Below are 14,384 nucleotides of genomic sequence, written 5' to 3' on the forward strand. Positions count from 1 at the left end.
ACGTTCTTCGCTACACATACGGAGAAAAATACGATGTAAACTTTCGTTCCTACCAAAACATTACTTCAGAGAAAACAGACTTCAGAGCTGCCAATGTGTCAACAAGCTTCCCCATACTTTTTGACAAGCGTCCTTGACCGGGCGGCCTGAGCTTCTCGGGAAGCTCAAGTCTGCGGCGGTGTGAACGTACAGTAATGTGTTGTATTCTAAAAAGTATCCGAAGGGGCTGTTCACATTTCGCGTCTAAGGGCGCACTCACATTATTCCGACCAAACTGCGTCTGAGCGTGTTTGAACCCCAAAGCCTGGTTCATTAGAATAGTGTGATTAGGGTTGGGTATCGTTTGAATTTGAACAATTCCGGTTCCGATTCCTCATTTCAATTTTGGTTCCTAATGATTCTCAATTCTGATTCTTTTAAGAGGCAGGGTCAAAAAAAGTTTAAGATATTTTGAATGAGCTAGCTAACCAACGGTCTTCCTAAAGGAAATAGTCTGAACTTCTCCATTAATTTTAATTCTATGAACTTTTTACTTTTTATGAACTTTACTATGAGTCTCTCACAGGGCTGGTACAGTATAAAAGGGTACATTATAAAATCACTGCGGTGCCAGGCTTGGGGTCGGAGCCAGAGGAAGAGGCAGTGGAGGACAGTCTGCGCAGCGCGTCAAAGACAGGGCACACATTTATTTCTACTCCATGAACTCGGAGTTGCTTTATCATGTTCGACGTGCACCCACCTATGCACTAAACAATCTTGCCACAAATTTTGCTGAGATTTCGTTCTGTTTAGAAGTGAAGCCGAACACTATCCATGTTCGACTCACTAGGACTAGGTTATGCCAAAACTACTGGTAGACGCTTCTTTTTGGATGTTCAGCTGTCTTTTTTTCTGGTCGGCGGAATGTGAATCAAAACTAGGAATCGAAATTTTAACTTTTGAAAGATGCTGGGAAAATTGCAAAGCTAGTCCCGGTTCCAATCGATACTCGATACCCAAGCCTAAGTGTGATGGCTCTGTACCATGCCTGGGCACAGTTTGTTTAATCGCGCCCTGGACGGCTTGCAGACGTGGCCGTGGTTCACGTAGGCTCAGTGTGATCGCAAATCGCACCACAGCGCGGTTCAAAAGGGGAGACGTCAATTGAGCGACCACTTAGCTTTATCTGCCTTCGTAAAAAACTTTTGATGCGTGCGAGAGGGTTAGAGTTCTCAACGGGCCTGAAAATTACAACCCGGCCCGTGGCCGATGTAACCCGACACATCAACGTGAATTATCTGTCCGAACCCGACCCGCGGCCCGACGCCGCCGACCCCCCCCTCCCTTTTTTTTCTCATACACGTAGGGCCGATCCCCCCTCCCTTTTTTTTCTCATACACGTAGGCTATTATAATGACCAGCAGACGGGAATTCAAATCATCCTTTAATGTTCACGCCTTTTAACAATACAAACAACTGAAACAATAGACCTTTAATATAGGCTATATAAATATGCCTTAAAGGAACAGAATGTAAGAAATGTATATCAATTAATCATAAAATGGCCCTGATATGTCACAAGACATTAAGAAATCATTTTCATTTCAAATACTTATATCACTGACAACAGTGGTCTGGCCAGGATATTGTCAATTAAAAAGTGAAGTTGCAGCCCTCAACTGATGTTTATGTTGTCATGTTGTGTATTGGCCACCAGTTGTGTGATTGCAGTACCAGTTTTAGCCACAAGTTTTGTGATTGCAATACCAGGTTTGGCCACAATCCTACATACTGTTCCTTTAAATAAAAAAAGAAATCAAACATGTACCCAGCCAGCGGCTACTCCTTGTGTAGTAGCAAGCAACGGTGAATTCACCTGCGGCAAGTTTACTTTTCTCCAACTCTTCTTCTTTAGGCAACAGGCGTGCAAGCAGTGATAGCAATAAGCTCCGGGGCGGATCTGCAACGGATTCGCTCTGAAGCCGGCAGCTCCGGTCTGGATCCGTTGCTGATCCGCCCCAGAGCCCACTGCTATCCCTTGCCCCTCTCCGTGATGCACGTTGCACGCAGCAGCCAGACCAGACTTTCTTTACGGTGAACAGCAGTGATGATTAATATTTTTTTCACTGAACGTAAAAGATTAAGCCCGAGGTCCAACCCGACTCATTTGCTTATATCTTTGACCTGAAACCGGCCCGAATCCGCGGGTCCCGTCGAAAACTCTAATGTGAATGTCTGCACTGCACACGTGACCGATCAGTTAAGCAATATGTGAGAGGGCTGTGTGTGTCAACGCGCCACAGATGACTCACAGGCTTAACATTACGATTGGCTCCAGTTTTAGCTAGGCACTTCACTTCCTGTTTTCTTTAAAACAATGGCATCCTAATGACGAAAAGATGCCGGGCTTGGATTGGGTAAAGTACAGTGTGAGTGCGTGCTTCTGGGGGAGTCGGGGGGGAGGGGCATCGCGGTCAGGCATGGTTCGGTTGGGTTGGGTATAATATGAGTGCACCAGAAAACCGCCGGAAAAAGAAACCGTGCCACTTTTCTCCTTCTTTCCGACACGGCATTCTGAAAAGTTAAAAGTATTTTCAACTGGCTGTGGGCTAGAAAAAGAACACAACACACTGCTTTTGAGCATGTTTGCTGTGCGTCTACATTCAAAATAACATTTTTACACGCGCAAAAGTTCCCCTAATGCAGAGTTCAGACTGCACAATTTTAGCCCTGATTTTGACTCGCCAACAGGTTTTGAGAAATTGCGACAAATGCCCGAAATCACGGGCAAATCGATGCTCGTGCACACGAGTGACAATCACACAGTGTGAATTATCAAACACGCGATCTGAGAGAATCGCAGACGAGTCGCCGACACCCGTGAGATATCTGGCATGCTAAATATCTGAACCTGTCGGCGATTCAAAATCATGCCATGTGAAATGTGTTTTGACTGACAGTAACATTGGCGATGACCTACAGCCAATGAGAGAGCAACATACAGGATAGCTGGAAGTTTGGGGAGGAGTCTCCCCAACCATTTCCTCCTTCATAGTCTTTATTTCTTTTTCTTCTTTCTGCTGCAAATGAGCGCACATGCAATTTATGCAGGCTACCATTTTTAATAATAATCCCAGTCTCACAAGAGAACTCCGGTCTTGCACACGTGACCTCGCATTGTTTCCGTGTCACTTCTCGCGTGCGTTTGGTTGTGAGACTTAGTTTGCGGACCGGGACAAAGTTGTAGGCGAATCTTCCTAAAGTCATGCAGTGTGAAGCCCCCTGTCACCAATCCATCATGCAGTCTGAAAAAGGCAGCGACTGAACGCTACCCCAGATAGTCATGTAGTGTGAAAAGATCTGTGACCCGACTAGTTTGAAAATCATGCAGTCTGAACTCGGCATAAGGGAAATGCTCCAATTCACGGATTTTACAGGAAGACATTACTGAGGCCTATTTTTCAATCTAAACACTGTTAATATCTAAATTGATTCTCTTGATCGGTTTATATACGTTTTATTGCATTGATATAGTCCATATCTAGAATTGACTCGTGAATTTAGTGTATTTTGTTTCTTACTATTTTGAATGAGCTATAAAGAGAATGCAAGCTAACTACTTTATTTCTAACACTACCAGTTACTCACATTACCACCTCCAGGAACATGCTTCATATTGCCTTTGGATCCACATTTGGACTGAACATTAGACAAGTCGATCTTCTTATGAACAATTTCCACCTGGAAAAGGAAACGTAAAAGTCAAGAGAGTGTTATTGTGGTACCTCTGGGGTGGTGAAGATCCCAGGTTTCTGAAAGGGCTCTTCTAGTGTATTGATAAGACGACAGAAGTCTGGCAGGTTAATTCACATTCACCCCTGACCCTGATGTTGGCTTTTTCCAAATACTGTATACGATCCTAAAGAATTTGACTTTGTGCCCAAAAGTAGTGTAGTCTCCAAAACTATCCATCAGAAATCTCTTTGTCCTTAAGATAAATTGATCATCTCCACCAGATGGTGTTGCGGAGCTTAGAAAAATGCCCTGGGAGCTTTTAACTACACTCTCATTTCATAGGTGTGTTTATATTATTTGTCAAACATGCTGAATTACCTTTCCACCTCCAGGCTGGTGTTTGAGGTTCTCAGTAGAGCCAATCTTAGATCTGACGTGCTTCAGGTCAGGCAGGGGCGCAACAGGAGCAATGGGGGCGCGGGATCTCAGTGAACCGGGTGATTTCGGCGGGGTGCGAACCACTGCTACTTTCTTCACCTGTTGACCAGGTGTGGAGGAGCGACTGGCCGGGCTGTTGCAACCACTGCGGTCTGGGGTTTTAGGTGAGTCGGCTGTCAACAGAATACAAAGACATTTACTAATATACAATGTTTTCCACGTTAGCAAGCAGAACTTTTATAGTTTTTGGCACTGATCTGTTATTCTAGCAGTTTTTTAAAGGAGCCACAGCAGTGTTTAATTCTAGTTATCGATTGGCTCCCACTCAAAAGAGGCTTTTTTACCTCTCTCAATGGACCCTGGTCCTGCCTTTCGCTGCTCCATCCGTAAAGCCGCTGTGATGTTTATAAATCAAAGTGGTACATATCAGACACATTTAAAAGGGGCTATTAAGAGAGAATTATACCCTTGGGCTTTTACAACCCATTTCTTGTAGGCAGATATTGTGTACTTCCTAAAGACTGGTTAAAAGCTGCAGATGGTGAGGGGGCTCACTTTGGCATGCAGCAAATTTGGGTATCCTAAAACACTTGCTTTGAATTTTTATGAACTTAATTTTGGGGATTTATTTCATTTGCATGCAGACATATGCAATGTTAGAGTGGGTTTGTGCAACCCAGTCTCACCCCATGGCGTCAATATTTGACGACACTTGACCATGCGTCAATATGTTGACGCGGAGGGTATACCTTTCGCATCATTTTTTGACGAACTGGGGACTTCAATACTATTACGTCCGTTGCATTCTCTTTTCCTATTTTCTTACCATTTTCGCGTCAGTTTAGGGTTAGATTTACATAATGACATCCCTACCCAAACCTAACTCTAACCCCAACGCCAGGTGACAACTGTTTAATTTCGCGTACCTAACTCTAACCCCAACGCCAGGTGACAACTGTTTAATTTCGCGTACACTGTTTAATTTTGCGTAATCTAACCCTAAACCGACGCGAAAATGGTAAGAAAATAGGAAAAAAGAATGCAACGGACGTAATAGTATTGAAGTCCCCAGTTCGTCAAAAAATGACGCGAAAGGTATACCCTCCGCGTCAACATATTGACGCATGGTCAAGTGTCGTCAAATATTGACGCCATGGGGTGAGACTGTGTAGGTTTGTGCCATGTGAGAATGCATTTATATGACACAAATAGTGAGGTCTGCATTTCCTAAGGGTCCACACAATTACACTTAAAGTCACCATGAAATGGAAATAGCGATTGCCTTATTTTCCACATGGTGACGTAAATCTGAGTGAAACCGACTTCTGAAATGAAATAAGGAGGGACTGGATTTGAATTTGTCCATTAAGATCTGATTGGATCATTTAAAGTTTGGTCGTGTTGCTAATTGCTAAACGCAGTGATCTTCTCCCAGACCCCGCCCACCTGCCATACCATATGACCGGAAGTAAAGAGAGATCAAGTGTATTTGAGATCATCCGGCGCTAGAGTTTGTTATTTTCTTTTTTCATTTATTACACGACGCAATATAACATATGTATGCATATTAACGTGTTTTACCTGTCAGAAAAACGAATTTATGAATTTATAATGTTTATTAGTGGAACTGAAGGTTGGATTAAACATAAAATGCACGTGATCGTTGTCATCAGTGAGGCAACCAATCATGAAGAGCTGTGTCGTCATCAGCTAGCCGGCTACTCTCGAATGGCTCTCGCGGTACTTTAAAACCATATGACACAGTCATGTGCCTTCAGCGCTAGCTCAATTCGTACAAAATTACTAAACGGCATGCACTGCTTCAAGTCAGCCGCCAATCGTTCTGCACAATGCCGCATGAAGTCGAACACACATATTGTTTTTAGGCGAAGAGGAGATTTGCGTTTTTGATTAAAGGTTAGGAGGGCAATTAAAAAAAATAAAGCTCAAAGATAAGTCATTTGTAAAGAAATACAACATTATTCCAAAACAAATTTTTTTACAGCTTTTCATTTTATTTTCATGGCGACTTTAAACTTGCTATTGTGAAGATCTGTTAAATGCTGAGTTCACCTTTTTATGGCATTATAAAACATTAATTTGCCATTTCAGCCTATTTACATTTCTTAAGCAACATCTAATATCACTCACCTGGGATTTTGGTGCCTACTCCATGGGGTTTGACACCTGCCGTCTTCATCTTAGCATCTCCAGCCTGCACATGGACAACCAAACGAATCAGCCAACGATACGCTTCTTTTTGCAGGTCTGAAGTTTTTGTATCACCATCTATTGTATTAGCTTTTTTGTCTACCTTGTTATAATGGTGTATGTATGTATGATGTGTAGTGTTTTCAGCACAGAACATAGACCAAAAAAGGCTGATGGCCAGGAGTACTCACCGCAGCCCTGGCTTCTTTTTTACAGAGTTTACATTGTCTGGAATGCAAATACATGGTGGAGGCAAAGGGCTTTTTGCAAGGCATGCCTGAGGCTGTGGACCCTTTTTGAGGGATGATGCATCTCTAGATTTATCGTGTGTGGTTGTGGTATGTATCTTGTTCATTTGAGAGGATGATAAAGGGTAAAATTTAAATTGGTAAATAATAAAACTATAACTAAAAGATGTTATTATAAAATAAAGTGTAATTGCAATATTAAAATTAATTATTAAATGTTTATGTTTAACAGTTTTTATGCTTGGGTTACCAAAGTACACTGAAAAAAATGATTCATTCAATTTACTCAACTTTTTTAAGTTAAGTGGTTGCAATCAATTTATTTAAGCTACATTTAAACAAAAAACATTAGTTAATTAAAATACAATAAAAAACTTTTGTTTAAATGTAGCTTAAATAAATTGATTGCAACCACTTACCATAAAAAAATTGAGTAAATTAAATGAATGATTTTTTCGGTGTAGTTCAAATTTTGTTTATGATAAATTTGATTAAACAATATGAAATATCATTTGTCAACGTTAAGCATGTTTTATAAGCTAAGACCCTAAGGTGGTTTCCTGGACAGGGCTTAAAGGGGACATATATAACTTTTCCATGTTTAAGTGTTATAATTGCATCCACAGTGCTTCTATCAACCTAGATAATGTTTAAAAGAACAACCCAGTAACTTAGTTTTGGTAAACCATTCTCTGCAAGCATGTGAAAAAATAGGTCATGGAAATTTGGCTCCCTTTGTGATGTAAGAATGGGGTAATACCGCCCTCTAATCTGCACTATCCAACCACAGCACTTCTATTAAGTGCAGTCCGCTCATTTGCATTTTAAAGGACGCATATTTTTGCTCACACCTACAAAGTGGCAATTTTAACATGTTATAATAAATTATCTATATGGTATTTTCAGCTAAAACTTCACATATGTACTCTAGGGACAACAACGACTTATTTGACATCTTAAAAAAGACTAAAATCCTTGTATAACTTATAACAGCTTGCATTGACATACTTTAAAAATATATCAGCGCCATTATGTTGTCTCAAGATGCACCAGTAATTTTTTTGTAAGGTTTGTTTGCAAAACCACTTAAATGTCCTAATAAAGCTAATGCCTAGTCCTGGTGTAATCTATTCTAAACCCTGTCTGGGAAACCATCCCTAAGATTCCACACTTAACATGGGGGTTGTGTGACATTTTGATGTGTAAACAAAACTGAAAACATGAAAGAATGTCCTCTCAACCATGTGTCATGTCACCCATAACGATTACTGTACCTTTCTCTCAGGAGTTGCTCCTGCTCCAGTTTTGGCTGTAGGAATAACAATAAAGAAACGGTAAGCACAACCTCACACAGTCACAGCGGTCACCTGCAAGTAGGATTTATCATCAGGAAGATGCCTTGGGAAAGTTAAATATTGATGTCGATGTGTTTTGCATCAGTGCTCAATGTAATTGATCAACTGTGATGTTGAGAGTCCTGTTCCCAGAAGCAGCGATTTCAGCCTTTCTGTGTTCGGTTCATTTATAATATGCATTCGGAAACAAACATGAATTGATGAATGTACAAATTAATGTTATGACCTTGATTTGTTTTAAATAGGACCTTAATTAACAATTACAAAATGAAAAGAATCAGGAATACCTGTATGAACCTTAATAGCTTAAGCTATAGCTGGGTAATTGTAAAGGGAAAGTAGATTTGCTCTATGAAAAGCAATATCAGTGGGTCTCATTCACCAAGCATGCGTATGCACGAATTTGTTCTTGAAATCATGAATCAACAAAAACCTTCATACCAAAATTCCTTCCAAATGTCTGCAAAAACGCAAGAACAACCGTACGCAATAATCATGAACAAGAAAAAGAACCCTATAACATATATATATATATATATATATATATTCGTGTTATATATTTTATCTTTTTTTTCCTTGTTCATAATTATTGCGTGCGGTTGTTCTTACGTTTTTGCATACTTTTAAAATAAATTTTATTATGAAAGTTTTTGTTGAATCATGATTTGTAAGATAAAACGTTCGTACCACATTTTACGAACAAATTTGTGCGTACGCATGCTTTGTGAATGAGACCCAGTGCTTGCAAGGCAGAAAAAACTTGAAATTTTACATAAACTTTGTTTTTCAATACATTGTTAACGTGTAAACATAGGCTTAATCAATAGGGGTTTTCAAAGCTAAATTCTGAATATTATAAAAGTGTTTATACAACCAAAAGGCTGAAAACAAAGCAACAAATGCAAAAATTAAAAAAAACATTGTCAAACTTAAAATAAAGAAAAAACAAAATCACTGGGTGTCATTCACCAAGCATGCGTACGCACAAATTTGTTCGCAAAACGTGCGCACAGACGCTCCAACCCACAAATCATGATTCAACAAAAACTTTCTTACCAAAATGTATTTTAAATGTATGCAAAAACGTAAGAACAACCCAGACCACAGATACACAACAATCATGAACAAGGAAAAAATATATAACACAGATATATATCATAAGGTTATTTTTCCTTGTTCATGATCACTGCGCACCTGTGGTCAAAGCTGCTCCCACGTCATTGCAAACGTTATTTTTGCAATAATTACGTTATTTAGAAGACATTTTAGCATAAAAAACTTAGTTGACTCATGATTTGCTGGCAAAAACGCCCTAACGCACACTTCACGAACAAACACGCGCGCACGCATGCTTAATGAATGAAACCTGTTGTCATTATACAAACACATTCATGTATTTTTGTCTTTTACAATTGGTTGCATTAAAGTGAAAAAAAAACTAAATATATAACAAATAAAAAATATAACAGTAAAATAAGAATATGAAGAAATAAGCAGAAATTACAAAAAAAGTTAAAGAAATTATTATTTCGGGAATATCGCCCACCTTGCAAGCATTGTAATTAGCTTACTAGATCTGTAGTCGAAGTTGCCTTCACATAGTTTTTCTTCAATGATAGTTTTCACCATCAAGCCAGATTACACTTCTGTATGCATGTGCTTGCATTTTAAGTTGCATCTTAGCTAGTCTGCACAGTTGTAGGAGACATTAAGTGAATGTTCTGTACCCAGCAGCAAATACTGACCTCGTTTCAGTATGTTTTATAGTCTACCCCACTGACTTTTTAGGGTGTGTGTTTAAATGTTTCTTAAAATGGACGTCTGGGAAACAAGCAGACCCACACATGTAATACACGGTTCTGTGAGTGATACATTCAACATGCACAGGTAACATGCAGTACAGAAGGGCAGGTGAAAACTGTGCCACAAAAACAGTCACAAAGTTAGTCACAAACACAGGCATAATAACACCGAGCACACACAGAAAGGAAGGAAGAGAGGTAAACAGACAGGACACAAAGCATAAAGAGAGAGAGAGAGATGTTGTGGCTACAAGCAGCCCGTTTCTTCATCCGTACACATTAGTGTGCGCTTTTCAGAAAGGGAACCGCCTTATTCTACTGCTTTACTGTAAATGAAATCAAAAGGAAGATAAATCAAAATATCTGTGATAGAGGAGAAGGCTTTGGGAAGATTGAGGAACAGAACGGAAAACAGACCTTTGGATGGGACACCTTCTTTTCTGGCCGGAGCAGCATCTTTGGAGGGAGTTTTCTGAAGTTTTGGAGCAGATTTGGGGGAAGGGGTGGCAGCAACGGTAGCAACGGGTTTCTTTGTTTTTTTGGCAGGAGATTCTTTCATGGGAGCTACTTTGCTTGGTAATTTTGTGGGCATTACTTGGGCGCTGGGCTTACCGGCATCTTTATCCGAAGTAGAATCAGGTTCTGGTTCGGCAACAGACTGGAGGTTTTGCACTGCCTTCTGTGTTTCAATGAGATCACCGCCCGTCTCCAAATACGTTTCTGGTTTCTCCGGTTCGGCCTCATCAATAGTGTGTTCCTCTGACACAGTTTCTGCTTCAGGTTCGATCTTGGTTGCTGCTGTTTCTTGGGGAAATGAAGAAACGCTGGTCCTATCCTCTTCCTGTTCTTGTTCTGGCACCTCGGTTTCCTCTTCATCCTCTCGAGCATCTGTTTGGAAGTCTGCGAGGGATGATTCTTCTTGGGTTTGGTCAGCCGTGGCGCTAGGAGAAAGGGGGGAGCCTGGATCTGCCCTGCAGGAGTCGGGACTCTTGCTTTCCGGTGGCGTCTTGTCAGAGCTGCACTCCCAGCCCATTAGTGCATTTCGTTGACCAGGATCCTGAGGTTCGGTGTAGTCAAAGGATAGGCCACGTTTTTTAGCTTCCTCTGGGGAAAGACGAGTAGGGGGTTCGTGTTCGCCATCAAAAGCATCTTTCTGAGATGGGGCTATAGAACTGCATACCAAGTTATCTACGGTTTCTTCCTCTTCTTCATCACCAATGACTTCTTTGTCCTCTTCGTCCTCTTCTTCTTCATCATCATCTCTTTGTTTTTCCATCTTGATATCATTTCTCGGAGCGCCATCCACATCAGAAGAACAAGAAAGTTTCGTTTCAGACTTTTCATCCTCCTCAAACCCACTGGGACTGTGATCGGACATCTTATCTGAGGGGCTCCTCTTCACCTGGCTGTCGAAGCCCATGATCCCCGAACCCAATCCATGAGAAAGAGTACTCGGCAGTGGATGCGGAGACATGGGTGACTGGTGTGGGCTGACCGATTTTTCCCTTTCCCCATTCTTCTCCTCTCCCTCCTCATTCATTGATGCCGCACTGCTCCGGCCACTCTCTGGCAGACAAGGACTTCCTGGTGTTAGGACTTCTGATGATGCGAAAGGCAGAATGATGGGAACAGCCACAGACAATACTGCAGAATTAGCAACACTCAACCACCCTCTCTCCACAATCAAAATTAGAGGCAGGAAACGAAAAGGAATAAACAAACTAAATGTAGATAAGAACGGATAAGGAGCACAACACCAATAACAAGATTCTCTTTACATGTCAAAAGTTACAAGTCAACAATCCAATAATTTCAAAAATGTGCACATTAAATTTTGAGGTAAAGGCACTTTTAGTAAGCAATGCTTGCTAAGGTCAATTAGCAAGATGTAGACCACAACATGGATTATATGAAAACTGAATATCTATAGAGGCAAATATGATGTCAATACAGTAGGAGCAGGTACAGTGTAAACAATTATTTGTTGGTTCAATTTAAAAGAGCAAGTTACCGTATTTTCTATACTATAAGTCACACTTTTAGGTTAAAATGATTTTATATGAACCAAGAAACCATTACCGTCTACAGCCACGAGAGTCCGCTCTATGCTGCTCTTGTATTTATGTAATTCAATGAATTCAGTGATGCGGAATGACTTCAGGACCTTTTTGAACTTGATTTGGCTTATCATGTTAATTTAGCCTATTCAGCCTCTCGGGTATGTTCTGTATGCTATTGTGTATCGTGTAAAAAAAGTTTATGTTACTTTAACATGTACAGACTCCTATTCAGCCTGCTGTTCTGTGCTATTGTTTAGTTGAATAACTTGCCTTTCCAGATTAAATGTCTGTTCTACAGCTTGGATTTTGTGAAATCATTTTCTAAATAAATGCGGCATTTTGTCCAGTGCGACTTCTATATGTTTTTTCCTCTTCAAAACGCATTTTTGACTGATGCGACTTATACCCTGGAGCGACTTTTAGTCCGGAAAACACGGTACCTGGTTGCCTTAAAAGTTTGAATTAATTCAACTTGAAAATAATAGTTAACTCAAAGTTGTGTAAAAATTGTTGTCAACTAATATTTTTTAGTTAAATCAACTCATAACTTACTTTTTTAAATTAAACCCACTTTTTTTACAGTGTAGTTGTGGGATCATTGCTTATAAAAGTGCCTATCAACTCATTCAATCACAAATTACATCCTCCACAATGAAGTAAATCAAAAACTAAATCATAAATAAAACAACTTTCAAATCAGACCACAATATCCACAATGATCCAACAGGCCCACAACATCTCTGCACTGTAAAAAAAACTTTGCTGCCTTAAAAATTTTTGTTGAATCAACTCAGATTTACAAGTCATTTCAACTTACTATTATTTATCTTGACTAGAGATGAGTTGTTATAACTTATAAAATTAAGTTGACTTTTCTCAACTATATTTTATAAGTTGTGACAACTCATCTCTGTTGACTTGACTTGTAAATCTGAGCCGATTCAACAAAAAACTTTAAGGCAGCAAAGTTTTTTCACAGTGTGTGAGCTTCAGTAACATAATGCAGTGGTTCTCAAACTTTTTCGGCATGTACCCCCCAAAGAACATTTATGACATAAAACATCCTAATTTTAAATTAAACAAAAGATATTTAATTACACAATGTAGTGCTGTTGGTTAGTAGCCTTATTCTTCTGAGCTTTAATTACACAGAATTTATGATCAATTATTTTTATAAAACTGGGGCCCCCTGGCCTCATCTCGGGGCCCCCCAGTTTGAGAACCACTGATGTAATGCATTGATGGCTGGTAGCAAAATGACCGGCGAAGCAATGAACTGGTGCATTGTCAGTTTGCCAGTATAATTTAATGCTCATTAGACCTCTAATCTGAACTGTATCACACGTTTTGCATTATGTTGAGAATGCAGTTTCAAGCAGTTCAATCCCCCATTATTCTTCATATCTATGGTGACTGATCGTTTATGTAACCTTAAACACCTGAAATAAAAGAACATGTCAGTATAAAGTTGTAATGATAAATGATTCCAATGTATGTATTGGTAACTTGTTTAGTTGAATATTATCTTCTAAAGTTTAACACTGCTCCTGTTGTCTCCCCTGCAGCTGAATGTCAAAAAAAGTTATGTGATTACATGGAAGTAAGATACAAGAGCACATGGAATACAAAAAAAAAACATTTTGTCCAATTCGGTAAGTTTATAAATGTTAAATAATATACACAGAGCTTTATGATAAAAGTTTATGCAGCATAATATAGTTTAACTTATAAAGCACAGGAAACACAATGCAAAAGTGTCTGATATCTAAACACTGGGAAGAGTTCACACTCTGTATCACTGGCTAGTTTTATTTTCTATAAAGACTATATGACAGTTCATAAGAGAATTACTTGTATCTGAAGTGGATTAAATCCCAATAAACCTGTGGACTCTTTTGCTGGTCAGCAACATGTTCTCATACATGAAATATTCAGCTAATGGCTAATGGTAGTCTAATCCATTTACATCATTTGAACTTCATACTAGATACAGAATACTACCCTAATGCATTTGTCTTGACTGCTAGTTCACTGACATCATCAATGGGTTAATGGACTTGAGAGGCAAGTGATAAATGAGCCTTGTCTTAAAGTCCATTTACTCAGACCTTGACGTTTGGGTAATCACATCCTATGTAATGAAACAAAAAGACCTTATTGTTTTTACCTAGCCACATGGATCATGGTCAGCACCTACTGTACAATATTAGAACATAGGATCAGTAATGTCTGGAGATCATGTGAATGGAGGCATGTGACATCCCACATTATGTCCGGGTCACGGCACCAGGTAGTTGTATCTACTTATCTCTGCCATTAGCAAAGCATAACATTTAGCATAAAATTCAGCCATAAAAGTACAAAATATATATTCTGAGTATCACTATTTAGTCAAACTCTTGGTATGATCTAAACTTGCATTACTCTCTAATGCAAAAGGAAGGATTGAGTAGATCTTCCTAATTGCTCTGATGAATTCAGGGCTTTTACTGGCCTTTAAACCTTTAAAGAGGAAGTTGTTATGTTGCATCCTTACATCTTACGGCCTTGAAAACA

The 14,384-nt window shown here is 39.6% G+C and overlaps 1 protein-coding gene across 7 annotated transcripts in view; it reads right to left on the reverse strand.

Moving 5' to 3' along the window:
* Window positions 1–14,384, reverse strand: part of maptb (microtubule-associated protein tau b) — a 48,093-nt gene that overhangs the window by 10,688 nt on the left and 23,021 nt on the right. For 4 of the 7 annotated variants that reach the window (XM_073857495.1, XM_055194479.2, XM_055194480.2 and 1 more), the window contains 6 exons: window positions 10,186–11,367; window positions 7,886–7,920; window positions 6,304–6,367; window positions 4,497–4,547; window positions 4,093–4,325; window positions 3,628–3,720 (listed from right to left, as the gene is read on the reverse strand). In XM_073857495.1, the coding sequence (XP_073713596.1) occupies window positions 3,628–3,720; window positions 4,093–4,325; window positions 4,497–4,547; window positions 6,304–6,367; window positions 7,886–7,920; window positions 10,186–11,367 (1,658 nt within the window). The remainder of the gene's footprint in view (window positions 1–3,627; window positions 3,721–4,092; window positions 4,326–4,496; window positions 4,548–6,303; window positions 6,368–7,885; window positions 7,921–10,185; window positions 11,368–14,384) is intronic. The other 3 variants (XM_055194481.2, XM_055194482.2, XM_055194484.2) reach the window with 3 other exon arrangements.

This window comes from Misgurnus anguillicaudatus, chromosome 19 (genome assembly GCF_027580225.2).
Source record: "Misgurnus anguillicaudatus chromosome 19, ASM2758022v2, whole genome shotgun sequence".
NCBI lineage: Eukaryota > Metazoa > Chordata > Actinopteri > Cypriniformes > Cobitidae > Misgurnus > Misgurnus anguillicaudatus.